Source organism: Cucumis melo, chromosome 6, assembly GCF_025177605.1.
Source record: "Cucumis melo cultivar AY chromosome 6, USDA_Cmelo_AY_1.0, whole genome shotgun sequence".
Lineage (NCBI taxonomy): Eukaryota > Viridiplantae > Streptophyta > Magnoliopsida > Cucurbitales > Cucurbitaceae > Cucumis > Cucumis melo.
In genome coordinates, this window is record NC_066862.1 from 6,296,886 (window position 1) to 6,312,842 (window position 15,957).

The window sequence follows — 15,957 nt, forward strand, 5'->3', positions numbered from 1 at the left end:
TTGTAAACTCAGTTGATTTTGATTCTCCACTTCTCCAAGTTTTTCATTAATTTAATGCACCATTTCCCATTTCCAAATTTAGAGTTGTGGTTGGACCCATTCCAATATAATTCATATCAACTATAACTTTATTTGATTTTAGTAAGATTTTATATCAATCTATATATTAATTTAATGCATTCATTAACTTTATTTGATTTGAATAAGATCTAATATATTAATTTACTGCATTCATTGTAGTCCAGAATAATGTTTATATTATGTTATTTAGTGTAGCTTTATTTTATATTGTAAAGGTAAATAAAACCTATATGGTTTCAATTTTATTATAGGTTGATTGGAAATCCCAATATAAAAAACTCCATTATCTTTTAAACTTATTTTAAGATTTTATCTATTCATAGGAAAAGAAATATAACTAATAGATCATATAATCAGATTTTAAAGGTGAACTGAATTTTTGTTATACTTATAATAATAATAAAAGATGAACTGAGTTAAGACTTATCATAAAACATTTGAATGGCTGTAAATGTAAATGTTAATAAGAAAACAGTAATTAACTTCACTTAACAAAACTAATTAAGGAGGATATAATCAAGAATTTTTGAAAAAATAAAGACCAAAATGAGAATGTGTGTGTGTGTGTGTATATATATAGTACTATTATGCATAACAGAAAAGGTATAAACCATTAATGTTCAAATTCCTTTTATCACACATTTTCTTCTCGACTAATTTCGTAAAAGTAAAATTCAGAATATTAGGAAATGTTTTAGGAGAAAGTCATCCCAAACAGAGTGAGATCTATCAATATATTCGATGACACAATCAACCTGCTAAAAGCAATTAAGATCACAAAATATATTATAAAAAAACCACACTCTCACACAATTCAAACTCACATATAGGGGAAAGGTCAGGGAGGTGAGGGAGGTGAGGGGTGTGATATGCACACAATTCAGATCTTTGTACATTAGAATTTAGCAATCAGTTCAGAAGATGTAGGTTGGAACCTGGAGAGGAAACCTTGCCACTTGAACTTCAAAGGGGCTGCCTTCTGGATATGCCAAGCTGAAAATTTTATTTCTCATTAGACAAATGGCAGAATTTAGTTATATCGAAACACGAGTTTACTCGGCTGAAGGTCTAAGTATACAAAAATGCACCATGTGATATATTCATCCAATTCATTTGGTGTAGAAACTGAACTAACTTAAAAACAAAAACTTAACCAATAAATTAAAAAAAAAAAAAAAAGGAAGAAGAAGACAGAAGGCATAAAAAACTAATAATTAGAAAAACGAAAACTTCCACAGATAATTGATCAATTAAAAAACAAGGATAAAACCTAAAAGAAATATAAACAATAATAAGAAGAAGAAAGAAAACAGAAGATATGCCAAAAAAAAAAAAAAAATCATTCAAAATAGAACTAAAAGAAAATTCTGAAATTTCAGCTATAGCATCGATCAGTACTCATTCTCAAACCACAACAAAGGCCATCTTGAAGGCCCCAAACCAAACATAATAACTGAGAACTGTACAAAGAACAAGGGGGCATGAAGTGCACCATAATAAAACTCAAAGTGTAGCGTGATGGGAAAAATTCTTTAAGTGGACATTCCCCATGGCTTAACTGCACACATTCATATATAATAGGATAGATAAACCATACTCAATCTGGAGAACAATAATCACATCAAATTGGAAGTAGAATGATAATGGACATATACCACAAGGAAGAATAAAGCAGGCAGGGAAGAGAGCCGCAAATCCACAGTTATAGACAAGAAATCATGAAACAAAAAATCGAAGAATAGATCATATATATAGTAAGTACCTGCCGGGGACAAATGTAAAAGACCCTTCAAGTGAGCCCACTGAGGAATAAAGAGATGAGCAACTCTCGTAGACAAATTCTTCTCCCGGCTTCAAGAGGGGAAACTGAAAACCACAAAACATGGTGGAAGAACGATGAAGAGGATACACTAATAGCAAGCAGATAGATTCTTTGTAAACTATAGGTGAATCTTCCAGATGTTAACGTACATATTGACTTCCCTCTAACTACTTCAATTTCATAAATTAGGGGGAGTTCTTGTTTTCATTTCACTTAATGCAGATTAGATAAAGCATCCATTAGAATAAAACAAGGACAAAGGACCAAGTACTGGGCTCCAGATTTTCATTCATGAGCAATTTCCTGCGGTAGACTTAAGTATCCTTGAGCACACCAACCATACCAAATTTCAAATTTAAGCCCCAGCACCAGAGGTTGATTATTCATTAATGGGTCTTCAAGTGTTCGTTAATCCCACCTTCTTAACATCTCTCATAATGCATGCAATTCATAAGAGGAGTATAGAAAAATAAAGAATGCAAAATCTTAATGCAGGATGGACACTCCAAAGCACCAAATAACTATTCTCTTTTTGTGTGGTGTCTGGTGCATAGAGTTCCCAGTCCCACCAAACATCAAGGTTTTTCTTTCTTCACTTTTAAAAATTAAAATCACATGTCCACCCAACCGACCTCTATCAATAATTTTCTAACCAAGGAAATCTTATTCTACCTAGACAATTACTATTTACCATGTTCTGAAACCATAGAACTTATGATTTATGAATACCTAATCATCAAATTAAGTAATTAAAACAAATTGAATCAACAAAAAGATAAACAAGTTCCACAATGTCAATCATTACATAGAACAGGAAAGAAAGACGCTCAAATTCCACTTTGTTCCCAGCTAGGTGGGTTGCATGGTTCTTTCCTTTCAATCACTTATCATGCTATTCCCTTAAAAGGCCATTTCAAATGCTGCAAATGCAAATGTCCAATATGTGGACAATTGATTACATGCTTGTTAACTCTGGCAAGTTCAGAAGAATCAGAGAGAGAACAAATTTTTACTTCCATTACACCAAATGACACTATCAATATTTTTTTAGAAAAATGAAAATATAATAATGATGTGACCACAGTTCCCAGCACTTGTACTAGGGTGTTTTCCCCATAATTTGTTAACTAACCACGATGAGTAACACAATTACCTTTCCAATAACAGCCTCGCCGTTAACTACAGAAACCACATGATCATTAGCTCGGACTTTCCAATGTCTAAGATGCAACTGACAAGAGTTGAATGTCATCCCATTTATGATGCAGCCTTCATCCTGTAATGACATGCGGATTGAATATGCAAATTGGTGGTTGCCACTGCTATCTAGGATATCAGTCAATTCCGGGAGAAAGACAGCAGAAGCACGAACCTGAAAGCCAGAATTGATCGAGAAACTTAAACCCTATTTGCAATACGTATTTGAATAAAGGCTCTCCATAGGAACAATAAGGTGCTCATTTTTTTTAACCACAATATCAAATAAATATAATGACCTCCATTGCGTTACTATATAAAAGAAAATACAACTTACACAGACACCATCGGTTATTGCAGTAGAGCATAATGGAGGTTCCTCCGGAAAAAGAGAGATGCTTCTAATGTTCTTAATTTCACGAAGCTTGATAATACCATTTTCTAAGCGCCGAACATGCTCTTCTAGCCATAATAACATAGCATCTTGTTGGTGTTCTGTGTTACACTCATGTACTGACTTTATCAATGCACCAGGTACACATGGGATCATTTCTCCATCATCACGAAGTTTTGCAGTACCCACAAAGAGTTGTCCAGAAGCGCAATTAAGGAAGAAGACCTTCTCAGTGAATGTAGAAGAGGAAGCTACAACAATAAACTTGGATTTCCTTGAAAAATCAACATCTTGAATGATTGATTTTGTTTCAGAGACCACCTGTCTTAAAGGCAACAAATAGACATTTACAGTCTGGCCATAGAAAGTGTATCCCCCGATTAAACCCAATGGAAAGCCTCGAATACTATCAACATATCCACCTTTTAACTCTTGACCATCGTGAAAACGATAAAGGATCCTCGTTGGAAGAGGTAGCTTCACTTTCAAAACATTTTCGAATTCTTCAATGTCAGCTTCTGATGCACCATTCCGAAGTGTCTCCAAAGCCTCAGGAAAGTTAGTACTCAACCAGTTTTTGAGTCTATCCCAACATCTCTTAACTCGCTTGAGTAGAGGCCAAGGATACATCCCAAAAGCTCTGCGCCATACTTGATATGTCTCCTAAAGAGAGAGAAATAAGTAATTCAAAAATAGTATTTCATATTTATCATTATGTCTTAATTCACCAATTGACCTAAAAGCTTAAGCTATTGAGGAGAAAATAACATTGCAAGGGGTTTTGAACCCAAGACATCCTGAAGCAACCAGCTCTGGTTCCATCTCAAATCACCAATTAATCCAAAAGCTTAAGCTGACAGGTGAAGGACAATAATATCATATCTAACATTATGCACAAGGAACTAAATGAACCAGCAAGGTACACTACATGAAAACCTACCGTATCACTCGGCTGCATATGAATTGATAATAGTCTAAGATATCAAACTTTAAACAATTGAGTTAAGCTTACAGGAACAGGCCAATACTTCCAAAGATCAAGAAATACAGGAACAAAGTGGACACTAAGAGGCCAATGAATATCCTAAAAATACAGTAAAAAAATCCATGAAATACCAATAAATAACACCATTGACGATAAAGATTTACGTTATTTCACCCCTGATTCAAATAATTTGCTCCTTTTCACGACCATTACGGATTATCCAGACGAAATGAAGCAATCTAGCATAGCCATTGAGGGGGATTGCAAAGTTAAATAGAGAGCAGGAGTCTAACCTTGAATGAAGGAATTGGGTTTCCCAAATGATCAACTGGGTCGGTGAGGTTGAGGTCCTGGTTGCAGAATTTCTTCCACAGAGAATCTTCGGACGCTGAAGACCGGAATTGGCGGCTAACACAAGCAGCTATGGCAGAATCTTTAGGGCCTAATTTCGCAAAAACCAGATGAAGCGAAAGATCATCAACCCCCTCCAATTCCATTGCCATTTCCGACGACTGAGTTAAACGGCGCCGCTTCTTCTGGGAGTAGATATGGAGATTCCGAGCGTCGTCGTCTCCCTCAGTTTAAAGCCATTTTTGTTTGGAAAGACAAATTTGTTGGAGGTCTTTCATATAAACATTCCAACCCAACTGAATCGCTAAAATTTACCCAAAAAAAGCCGTTGGGTATGCAAATTCCCCATATCGATCTTCTTAAAAACAAGTCTTTCAAACCTTCCTTTTATTGTTCTTCTAGAATCCACGGGTTAGATCAACTTTTTTACCCAAATTCTTTGATGAGTTTTTATTGTTATTGTTCTTTTTCCTTGTTTGGTGTGCAGATGAAACACACTGAATCAACTTTATGTCCATGTTATATCAAATACCACATCACGTATCTTATGTAAGGATGTAGTCATGATCAAATACCGCATGACGTATCTTGTAAATGCCATATGGTTATCCAAACTTTGGTGTGTTTTCCATATGTTTTTTTGCGAATAGTTTGGTTGCCATAGAATACATTAAAATTGAAATAGACATTATGTTAAGGTTAGATAGACATGGTCGCCCATCGAGATAAGTTATAAAATATGATAATGTAAGCAAAAAGTTAAATTTCATATATTTCGTGAAATCCAAAAATATCACTCTCTTTTTCAAGTTTGTTTATAATTTATTAACAAATATTTGCTTTATTAGGAGTGAATAAAGGTCTAAGGCAAAAACAATTCAAACAACCAAAAATGGAATCAACTCGAGTTGGAATTGGTTTCAAAATGAAAGTTTTGATTTATGTATATAGAAAGACATTTATATCTAATCGATTTTGGGCTTTGCGTAAACCAAATCAAATATACTCAATGATTCAACACCGATTAATATATATATATATATATATATGTTAGTGTTTACAATATTTCTTATGTGGTCCAATCAGCTGTGATTAATCTCAATGATAGTACATGTTTATAATTCTTAAAGACATCTCACAACACAATCCAAAATGTTAAAATAATCAATCAGTTAGACTCAATCCACAACTATTTATTTTTAGAATTAAACAAATGAAAACCAAGTTGCATTCAATTGAATTCTAAGTGAATTGGTTCATGGCAATTCGGTTTGCTTAATATGCTTATTCATCTCAATTTTCTATAATTCTAGAATGTAATACAATTAGTAATGTAATACAATTAGTTTGACACCTTAATTGAACCGAACCATATCTATCAAACTCCTAACCTAGGATTTTAGATCGAAAACGAAAAGTTTGAGTTGGTCAATTAATGCTTAACTAGAGAAGAAACAAAGTTGAGATTTTGACTCATTGTAAAGATGTCATTGCATGTCTATTGATTGTAGTTTATGCTATTATATTTTCATATATATCTCATATGTTCAATGTATAGATAATAATGATATTTGATTGTGAGTATATATGCCTCACCTTTTATAGTACAATCATTCTCTACTCAAAATAGGTGATATATGTATATATTCCTCGTCCGAATTAACAAAGAAGCTTAACATTAATCAATTACTTTTAGTAGAAAAAAGTGTCGTCACTTCATCAATTACTTTTCCTCATCAAGTAATTCTTTTTCAACTTTACAAAACCAAAACTATATGTACAAAAAGCCATTCTTAAGGCAGGGACAGTCCTTCAAAACTATAAGAAAGCCTTACCATTATTAATTAGCACAACAATACTATAATTACGAAATAAAAAAAGTGAGGTTCTTGCACTACCAAGAGCCATCAAGCTGTCATGTGACCGATTGACATAACCAAACCAAAACGTACCGGACAAAAATGAACAAAAACTTAAGGGAGTGCTTAAGACAACAAGTTGACTACTAAGTCCTAAGTTATTATAGTTAGGTTAAAATAGTTCGTGTTTGAGATAAATTATTTTAACTTGGATTATAGTAATATGTGTTTAAAATGTAAACTATCTTAGTTTGAATTGTTAATAGTAACCGCTAGCAAATAAAAAAACAATGAACGTAAACTAAAGAACTATTTGGTTTTAGGTTTTGTAGATGCTTAAAAATTAAAAATGACGTAGTTTCTTTGGGTGTGAAATTAATATGAATTCGTTTTAATTGAATAACAACGTTTAGAGAACTCAATTTTTTATCGCAATGTATTTCCATCTCCAACTCAGAAACCTCGTACCAAATAAGGGTATCATTCCAATGTACCAAATACCCTCTTGAATCGACATAAACAAGATCTTTTAATCTGTGAAAGATTTATACAGATCAAATCATGTTGATTCATTGTATACCAAAAAGGAACTAAGGTGAACCACCAAGTAGAAGGGTTAAGAAATTGGATTGCAATGAGGGGGAATTGCATCATCTTTTCGAAGGCTATATAGTGTTTCAAGGAAAACAAACTTGCAGCCCCACATTTGAAGAACTGCACTAGCTGCTGCTGGCTACCAATAGTACAAAGTAATGTTGTTGATAGAAAATGAGGCAAAAACTAGACTCACCCGAATATTTATATGCATTTTGGTGTCCACTCATCTACACTATGTATCGAATTTCAAAATCTTATTCGGCTTCTAATCTTTGACATAGGAGTTAAAAAGCAGGTTGAGTTTGTAATAAGATAGATTACCTCCATTTCTGTGCTTCTACTAGGTGGAAAGGCTCTACATATTCTGGTAGACACACGAACAAGCTAACAAATCGATCAAAAGGAGCTACACCCAAAAAGTCTTCCGACCCTCGTATGTTTTGGGATTCTGCTCTATCGCTTTGACACTGTAGCTTGATGTGGTACTCTGTCACAACAGAGAAATGACATCAATGGTGTTGGTAAATGGCTTGCAAGTAGTCTCTTTAATTCCATGATGCCGATGAAGAAGAACTTTGCGAATTCGTCTATCTCGGCTTCATATTGCTCATACACAAAGAATGCAGTGAACGCAAACACTAGTCCTACAATAATTAAACCATTAATTACTATAATAAGTCACAATAAACGAGCACTACAGAAAAGAAAAGAAAGAAAGAAGTTCACAAGGAATAAGCAGCGCTTGGTGTTAAAAATAAACCTAGTAGTTTCTTACCCATGCCTAACATCATAGTCAAGGATCGTTCGAGTAGCAGCTTGAGAAGATAAAGAACTGCAACAGCCTGTAACCAGTGGAATGTGAAATTGTTATAGAACGAAAAAACGGCAAGTATGTGTACAACATTTTATAACCAACCATCTACTAGATTATCAAATCAAAACCTTAAAATGCACAATTAATTATTCATTTAATGTGCTTAACTAAGAAGTAAAAAGTGAACTTGATAATTCTATGACTTATAACACCTTTAACACTTCATCTCGAACTCGTTGTTATACGAAAATAGGATACTTCGCGATGGTTTCAAGCATTGATAAATACCGCAAAGTACCTTGCAAGGTCTAAACCTACTAACTAGATTAACTTTAGTCCCTAAACATTAAAGATTGTCAAAATTTATGTCTATTAGGCTCCTATGCCATAGGTTCATAAGTTTTCAATTTTGAATTTACTAGATCTTTGAAGTGCTAATGGGTTCCCAAACTATCGATCCTAATGTCCATTACTTTCTAAACAAAATTTTTAATAAAATAAATCATGGACTTATTAAACAAAAAATGGAAATGCTTTTACTGCACATAATCTAAACATTTTTTAAAAAAAAAATCAGGGATCTATTAAACAAAAGATAGGGATGCTTTTATTTCACATAAAATTTAATTTAATATCTAACAAGTTCTTAAAAATGTTAAATGCACTCATGACCTATTAGACATAAAACTAAAATTTTCAAGATCAATTAGACACTTTCAAAATCTAGAGCGATATAAGATAGCAACAAAATACTTCTTAAAATCAAGAAGTTATTAGACACAACTCTGAAAGTTTAAGGACTCAACTTATAATTCATCATCTCATAATCCACAATGCTATAATTTTCATTTTTTTTTCACACATCATGTGCTTCACAACCAACAAAACGAGGTTTGTTTTCTCTTTTTCACCACGCTTCAAGCCTAAAGCCCAAAAGACTACTTTGATGTAGGGATGTCTTGATATTCTTAGCTTTTTTTGAACATTCTTCTCTGTTTCTTAAGTTCTCGTTGTTAGCATTATTCGGGTTGTAATAGTCTTTTACCACAACTGACTCCTTCCGTATTTTAGACTTTAGGCTTTAGTTACTGTTGATTAAAGTCTTAAGTTGGCGTTAATTATCAACCTTGCCATATACACTTGTGTGGATCACTATTGGGTCTCTCGATTTGTTCTCGAAGAAAATACTGGGACAAGTGCAGTGAGAACAGTGTTGTCATCACTGCATTGTTGCAACACTTCCTCAAATACAAATATGTCTACACAGTATAGCACCCACACACACGAAGAATGAATGTCCATCACAGCCGTACCTTAAGAAAATAGTTCCAATCCTCTCCTCGGGCCAATGCTCTTGCATTATGTACACCTCTATTCCACAAGCATGCTAGGGTCATGATTGAATCTCTTACTACCGAATCAGATTGTCGAAATGCTGTCACAGATAGTTTTTGAACAGGAAACCCGTATCTGATGGGAAAACCTCGTTATCAGTTCGACAAATTACAACAACAATAATGATGATTAACAAAAAAAATACTGATGAAAAAGAATTTTTTTCAAGTGTAAAAACGAGGTTTAACAATGCCCGTAGACTTACACGAGAAAGGCAAATAATAATATGAAGCAAATAACAGCAGAGCAAAAAATCAAGGATCCTAGAATTTTGAATGTGAAATATCTCACTTCCACTTCCACGATAGAAAGTAATCTTTAGCAATAAAAAATGTAAATTACCCTTGCATTTAGCTTAAGCATGTAGTGCCAAGGTAGGACTTCATCAGCATACTTACATGTTTGGTGGTATGAACCCATATCCATAAAGGACGACAATGATAGACAACAGAAGTTGAGCTGCCGATGATATAAAAGTTCCTCCACGTATAAAAAACCAATAAAACAATAGAGATGAAGCAAGAAAACACGTGAATGATTTTTTCTCATCTCGCCATAACAATACATCGGCAACTGCAGAAAGAAGTTGAATATCATTCTCCTAGTACAAATTTAGCTAATGTCACAAAGGTAAATTCTCAAATGATGCAGCAGTAAGAACAATTACAAAATTTGAAACGGTAAACAAATGAATTTCAAAACATCCATCAGTAAACAAGATCTCCTCCATAGGCTATTTTTCAGCAAACAAACTATACATTTCACTATAAAATGAAGTAGTACCAGTGCAAGCAAGTAGAGACTAACCCTATATCCATAGAGGATTTAATGACAAACTATGCATTATAAACATCAAAAAAATTCAACCAAGACTCTTAGACTAACTTATCAGAAATACAACCAAATTTTTTCATTTATTCCCACCAATTTCTGTACCATGGTTTCAATCTGTCAGCTCTGAAACAAAGTAGATATTATATTATTACCATATTGGCAGAATACTTTTTAGATGCACTGAGCCATTGGATTTAATCAACGGGCATTGTTTTTTCTGTAGCACTTCTATATATAAGGCACATGCATCCAAAGCCTAAACAATTCCAAGTATTTCTCAAAAACCCCCAGTTATGGATCATTTAACAATGTTTAGGGGTGTTTGGTTGAAGTTATTTTTGGGGAGTTGAGTTGAGTTGGTAATTATCATAGGAGAGAGTAATAAGGGGAGTTGACGCAAATACCAAGGTGAGAAATATAAGTTAATGCAAATAACGAGGTAATAAACTCTTAAATTGTTGGTGCACTCAAAGGTGAGTCTTTTTACCCACCCAAATCAATGTCAGTTGCCGAACGCCTCCTTATGGAATTTTGATAAGAAATACAAAGTAAAAGGATTGTTTTATGTGTAAATATTTCCTTTTGCTCTGCTGTTTTCTAGCTTGGTTTTGGTGTTCTTTTTTACTTCTTTCATCTATCTGAATGAAAACGTTGGTTTATCATCTCAAAAAGAAGATATAAGGGTTGTGATATGAACCAAAAAACCAACCTCTTTTTTGTCAAATGGCAATAACCATTCAAAGTTAAACATAGAATAACCAAAAAAAAGTGCAATTATCTAAAGAACAGTGAACACAAGGTCTGTAAGTTGAAATCAAAATATCCAACTGAATAATGATTGAAGTTGTCTAAGCAATATAATTACAGAAAATGATGCAAAATATATTAAATGAGAGAAGGTTTGAACCTCGTCCACCACCCAGTAGCTTATCAGCTTTTGATTCGTCAGTAAATTCAGTGAAACTCGCAAGAGACAATTCTTTGCGCAAATGTGAAAATGATTTAATGGTCAGTGTGATGCCTTCCTGTACATTTGACCAGAAAGAAAAAGAAATAAGAACAAATTAAAACTCATATAAGCTATTACTGATTTACTGCATAAAACAAAAGTAAACCTATATGAATGAAACAGATGCTGCAGAAGATATGTAGGTTGAATCCTTGACGTTAGCTTCACTAACAGATCCGAATACATCAGCTAGTGCCTAGCTGACGCAATGCCTTATTTGGAAAGACACAAGGCATGAGATCCCTAAGATCTAAAGTGGCTTTCGGATGTCAGAAAAATTGAAGAGGAAAATAAAGCAGAATTCCATGAAAAGTTGAAATCGAAGCCCTGCACCAATAAATCAACTTCTCCAAAAGGCCTGGGAGAACAACCATCAAGCTAAAATCCAACATGGCAAGGAAGATCAGGTTTATCATTCACAGTGGAAAAAACACTCTTTTAGGAAGATTTAAGGGAAGGTGGCATACCTCTTTACACTCTCTACACCAAACTATATTCTCCCAACTATTAAAAAGGTTAGGGACAAGAGTTTTAGAAAGAAAATAATAGGTGATTTAGGATCTTGTATTGGCACATTTAATGGGACTTATGAAGAGATATGAGCAAGCATACTTTCAAGAACAAACATCATACTTTTCTTCTATTTCGGAGATACTGTTTTTCTTTTACTTGATCTTAGTGTAAATCTCTCCCTTCTTCTGAGTAATTGAACCCATTCCTCTGAATATTACAGGAGCTTTATTGTGCTATGGGTTTGGATTACCTTTGTAATTTCATTCATCAGTAATTTTGAAATTTGTTTTTTTCACCCAAAAAAGTGCACATACAATTCCGACCAAAGTCATATTTTGAAATCAGCACAACATAGTAAATGTTCACAACCTGCAACGAAGTAGTATTTATTGATAATATATATTTGCCTTCACTCATAAGCTTAAGCTTTTGGGGTCAATTGGTGATTGAAGATGGTATCAGAACAAATAGTCCGAAGCCCTTGCAATGTTATTTCTCTCCAATTAAAATTGATATCATTTATTGGATCTTCTTCATATTTCAAGCCCACAAGTGAAGGAACATTTAATGATATAATATTAAATTTGCCTTCATCCATAGGATTAAGCTTTTGAGACTCTTTGAGGTGAGCGTAATGGGTGACTCTTCAAAGATGCTTTCTTTTCTTTTTGTTTTCTGGATTTGGTTCTTACTCATGGTTTTAATTGGTGTAAATCTCACTCTCCATTGTTGCTTCTTATAGTTTATCTTTTTTAATTTCCCACACGATTCCTTTTGATCACCTATAGGTGTTGAGGCTTCTAATTCATTCATTCATTGAAATTTTTTTAATTCTAAAAATAAGTGTGTGCCTACAAGACTATACATGTGAGACAGAGAGATAATAAACCACAAGACACAAAAAACCTGACTTCCTTTAAAATTCTAAATGAACAACAGAATACGCCCTTATTGGTTTTGCCATTTGCAACCTTAAGTATCTATAAATTAATGAAGACCTCAAATGGGTACAAAAACAAGTGAAAAAAACAAAAGACAATATTCCGATAAAATAGAAAAAAAAGAGTACATAAGAAACTGATATATATTTTCACTACAACTTACTTCCAACGAGACTACAGGAGAGTACCCAAGTTGTTTATGTGCAGCAGAACAGTTAAAGGTTCTAGTGCATGAGGCTAGCTGAATGTAATGAGCCCATGTGGAATGATTATATTTATTGAATCCAAACTTTTCATCAATCCATTTCATAAACAAGAGAACATTCCAAACCACCTTGCATGGAAGTTTTACTGATGGCCTGTCAGAACATGTAGAGGACAGCATTATCAGACAAATGGGAAGAGAACTGAAAACTACTTAGCCTTAATATACTCATCAAATATATTCCAACACAATACAACAAAATTAGGAAAGGGATCAAGAGAACAGTATTATCTAAAAGTTTATGAACTATAATATTGTACCTCCGGTAACCCAAGCCTTCCAAAATGAGAGATATAAATTGCCAAAACTTCATGGGTTTAAAATTAGTGATGAAAAATGCCTGTATAATGATAAGAAAGTAAATACTTATGAATCTCATCACGAAAAGCATGAGAAAATACCATGTACAATATATTAAGTGAATACCTTTCCAGCCACAGACACCATTCGAAAATCTAGTGCTTCTTCTGCACAGATATGGGCATGGGTTACATTCTCAACAAATGTGAAGTCAGACATGTTTTCACCATTCCCTATAATTAACTGAAATGAGAAACTCTGTTACTTCAATAAGAGTAGACAATGTACATCTAGTATAGATCACACTAACAGGTATATATATTCCTATTCTCTGTGGATTAAGCTTACTTTGTGAAAACAAAACACGAGTAAATCAATATTTGAATATGACCTTTCTGCTGTGAATTGTATTATAACACCAACGTACATAAGAACTATAGCTCTAAAAGTTTATATTCATTTAAAGGAATACATAAGTTTCCATGATAACAGTTATATATATTTTTTGAAGAAACAAAGTTTTCATGACAATGGTCAAAACAAAGCGTGGATTAAAAACATAAATAAGCAAACCTTTGCCAAACCAGATTTTGCCTGATGCACTACAAAAGGAACAAGTCGGGTGTCTTCTGGCCCAAAAACATTGCTAGGGCGAAGTGCACATGTTAGAAGTCCATCTATATCGTTGGCAAACAGAATGAGTGCTTCAGCTTGAGCCTTTAGGTCACTCAACATGTCCTCAAACTGTACATAGTACTCACTTGATGAGGAAATGATTAGCAGAAGAGAATGTTAGGGATGTCCAAAAACAGATGATTGAGAAACACTTCAGGCAGAAACATACTTTCCATGGGTATGTTAATGATTCCTCTCCATTAAGTATATCACGCGAACAATCAAAAATTACATCAGCTGAACTGTTGAATATTAGCCGTCTTACTTTGCAGTCTCGACAAGCATTAATGACATTTTTGGCACCTAAATGAGAAATCAAGATGCCAGCAGTTATATCCTTCTTTGTAGCAAAATATGTTCAGAATAACAAGGATTCTCTCATAAGATTAATAGCTTCAATACCTTGAACTATAAACATGTATGAGAGATAAATATCATTTGAATGTGAATCTTCATAGTCCATATAAAACACGACAGAAGAACCACTGAGAGCTGCAAAAGGAAAAAAAATTGTCACGCAAGTAATTGATACCCAATTAAGCTATTGACATATTGCAGGATAGAAAATAGACAGGTGTGGATGGAAGTAGCAACAATGAAATGACAATAAATTCACAAAAAATGATGATTCACTATGGAATTTTCAGTTTTCTCTCTTTACATTTCTCTAAGCTATCAAGAAAATAAAGGTCATTACATCTTTAAAAAAGAAAAGAAAGATAAAGGTTTTTATGGTAAACCTCCCAACGCTATTGATAGCTGAAGAAAAAATCCTCCATCGATTTTTTTTTTTTTTATTATGATACAGTTGAGAAATTCAAAAATCACAGCAGTTTCTCATACTATCATCATGATCCAATGGAGAGAACATTCCAAAACAAAATCACATTATCTTGGAAAATTATGGGAAAAAAGAGGGGAAAGCGTCATGCACGCCACCTAAAACACACGAATCTACAATTTCAAGTTTCACTTGACTATCATAGCATCCTTTTAACAATTCAAATAATTCTTCGGACTTGTACAGCAGTTCATGGAAACTGTCTCAACAATGAAATCATTTTCCAATTCTAACCATCATTATTTTCATAGAATAAATCAACTCCAACTACACGAAGGCAATCCAAATCCATACACCGATCCTTTGATAATGCAATCAGTTCCACAGACAGAAGAAAAAGCTCAGAATTCTTTGCATTATAACTTCAACATACTTCATCCAGTCAACAAAAAATTCAAAAGAAAAACTTATCAACATATCACAATCAACCAAAACATACACAGAGAGAGAAAGAAACAAAAGACCTGCAACGATCTGATCCTTATTGCGAACATCGACATGAAAATACGAAGCCCGGCCAGCGATAAGCGCGTCAGAAAGCAGAGAATCATGCTCAGATGGATCAAGTTCAAGCGAGTTAGCCGAATCCGCGATACGAACATTCCACTTGCCGAGTTTGAGGAGGCGGAGAACCAGCGATCGGCCGAGAAATCCACGGCCGCCCAACACGACGCAGGTCTTGGTATTCAATTCAAGAAAGCGATCGTCGACCTCCATTTGTTGATCGTGAGATCAGAGGAAGAAAGATTAGAGGAAAGAGAGAGAATTGAGATTGATGAGATTGAGAGGGAAATGCATCGAGGTTGTTAGGGTTGTGGTCCGACTCTAGAGAAAGACAAGTTGTTGGCGCGGAAATTTCATACATGTAATCACTATATTTTATTACCTTTCTAATCAATGTATCCTTATATATTATTTTGCTTGCAAATAAAAGAAATACAAAAATTTGTCCTATTCCTTTTTCCCATCTTTAATGTCGAAGTGACATGCAAGTATCTATATCTTCTTTTAAGATAAACATTATTAAATTAATTATCGTCAACACTATTTTAAACCTCATATTTATATTTTATTGGCCAAATAA

The 15,957-nt window shown here is 33.9% G+C and overlaps 2 protein-coding genes across 2 annotated transcripts; both read right to left on the minus strand.

Moving 5' to 3' along the window:
* Positions 1 to 840: 840 nt before the first annotated feature.
* LOC103483965 (F-box protein SKIP16) lies at positions 841 to 5,384 on the minus strand. Its single transcript, XM_008440848.3, has 5 exons — positions 4,773 to 5,384; positions 3,438 to 4,157; positions 3,057 to 3,275; positions 1,844 to 1,947; positions 841 to 1,074 (listed from the first exon to the last, which is right to left on the minus strand). Exons 1-5 carry the CDS (start codon positions 4,980 to 4,982, stop codon positions 996 to 998), a joined length of 1,332 nt encoding a protein of 443 aa, XP_008439070.1. The 5' UTR covers positions 4,983 to 5,384; the 3' UTR covers positions 841 to 995.
* A 1,940-nt stretch (positions 5,385 to 7,324) lies between these two features.
* LOC103483967 (3beta-hydroxysteroid-dehydrogenase/decarboxylase) lies at positions 7,325 to 15,749 on the minus strand. Its single transcript, XM_008440849.3, has 12 exons — positions 15,338 to 15,749; positions 14,435 to 14,524; positions 14,202 to 14,335; positions 13,931 to 14,101; positions 13,484 to 13,600; positions 13,318 to 13,397; positions 12,956 to 13,151; positions 11,237 to 11,354; positions 9,894 to 10,068; positions 9,414 to 9,570; positions 8,062 to 8,128; positions 7,325 to 7,930 (listed from the first exon to the last, which is right to left on the minus strand). Exons 1-12 carry the CDS (start codon positions 15,588 to 15,590, stop codon positions 7,740 to 7,742), a joined length of 1,749 nt encoding a protein of 582 aa, XP_008439071.2. The 5' UTR covers positions 15,591 to 15,749; the 3' UTR covers positions 7,325 to 7,739.
* Positions 15,750 to 15,957: the final 208 nt, after the last annotated feature.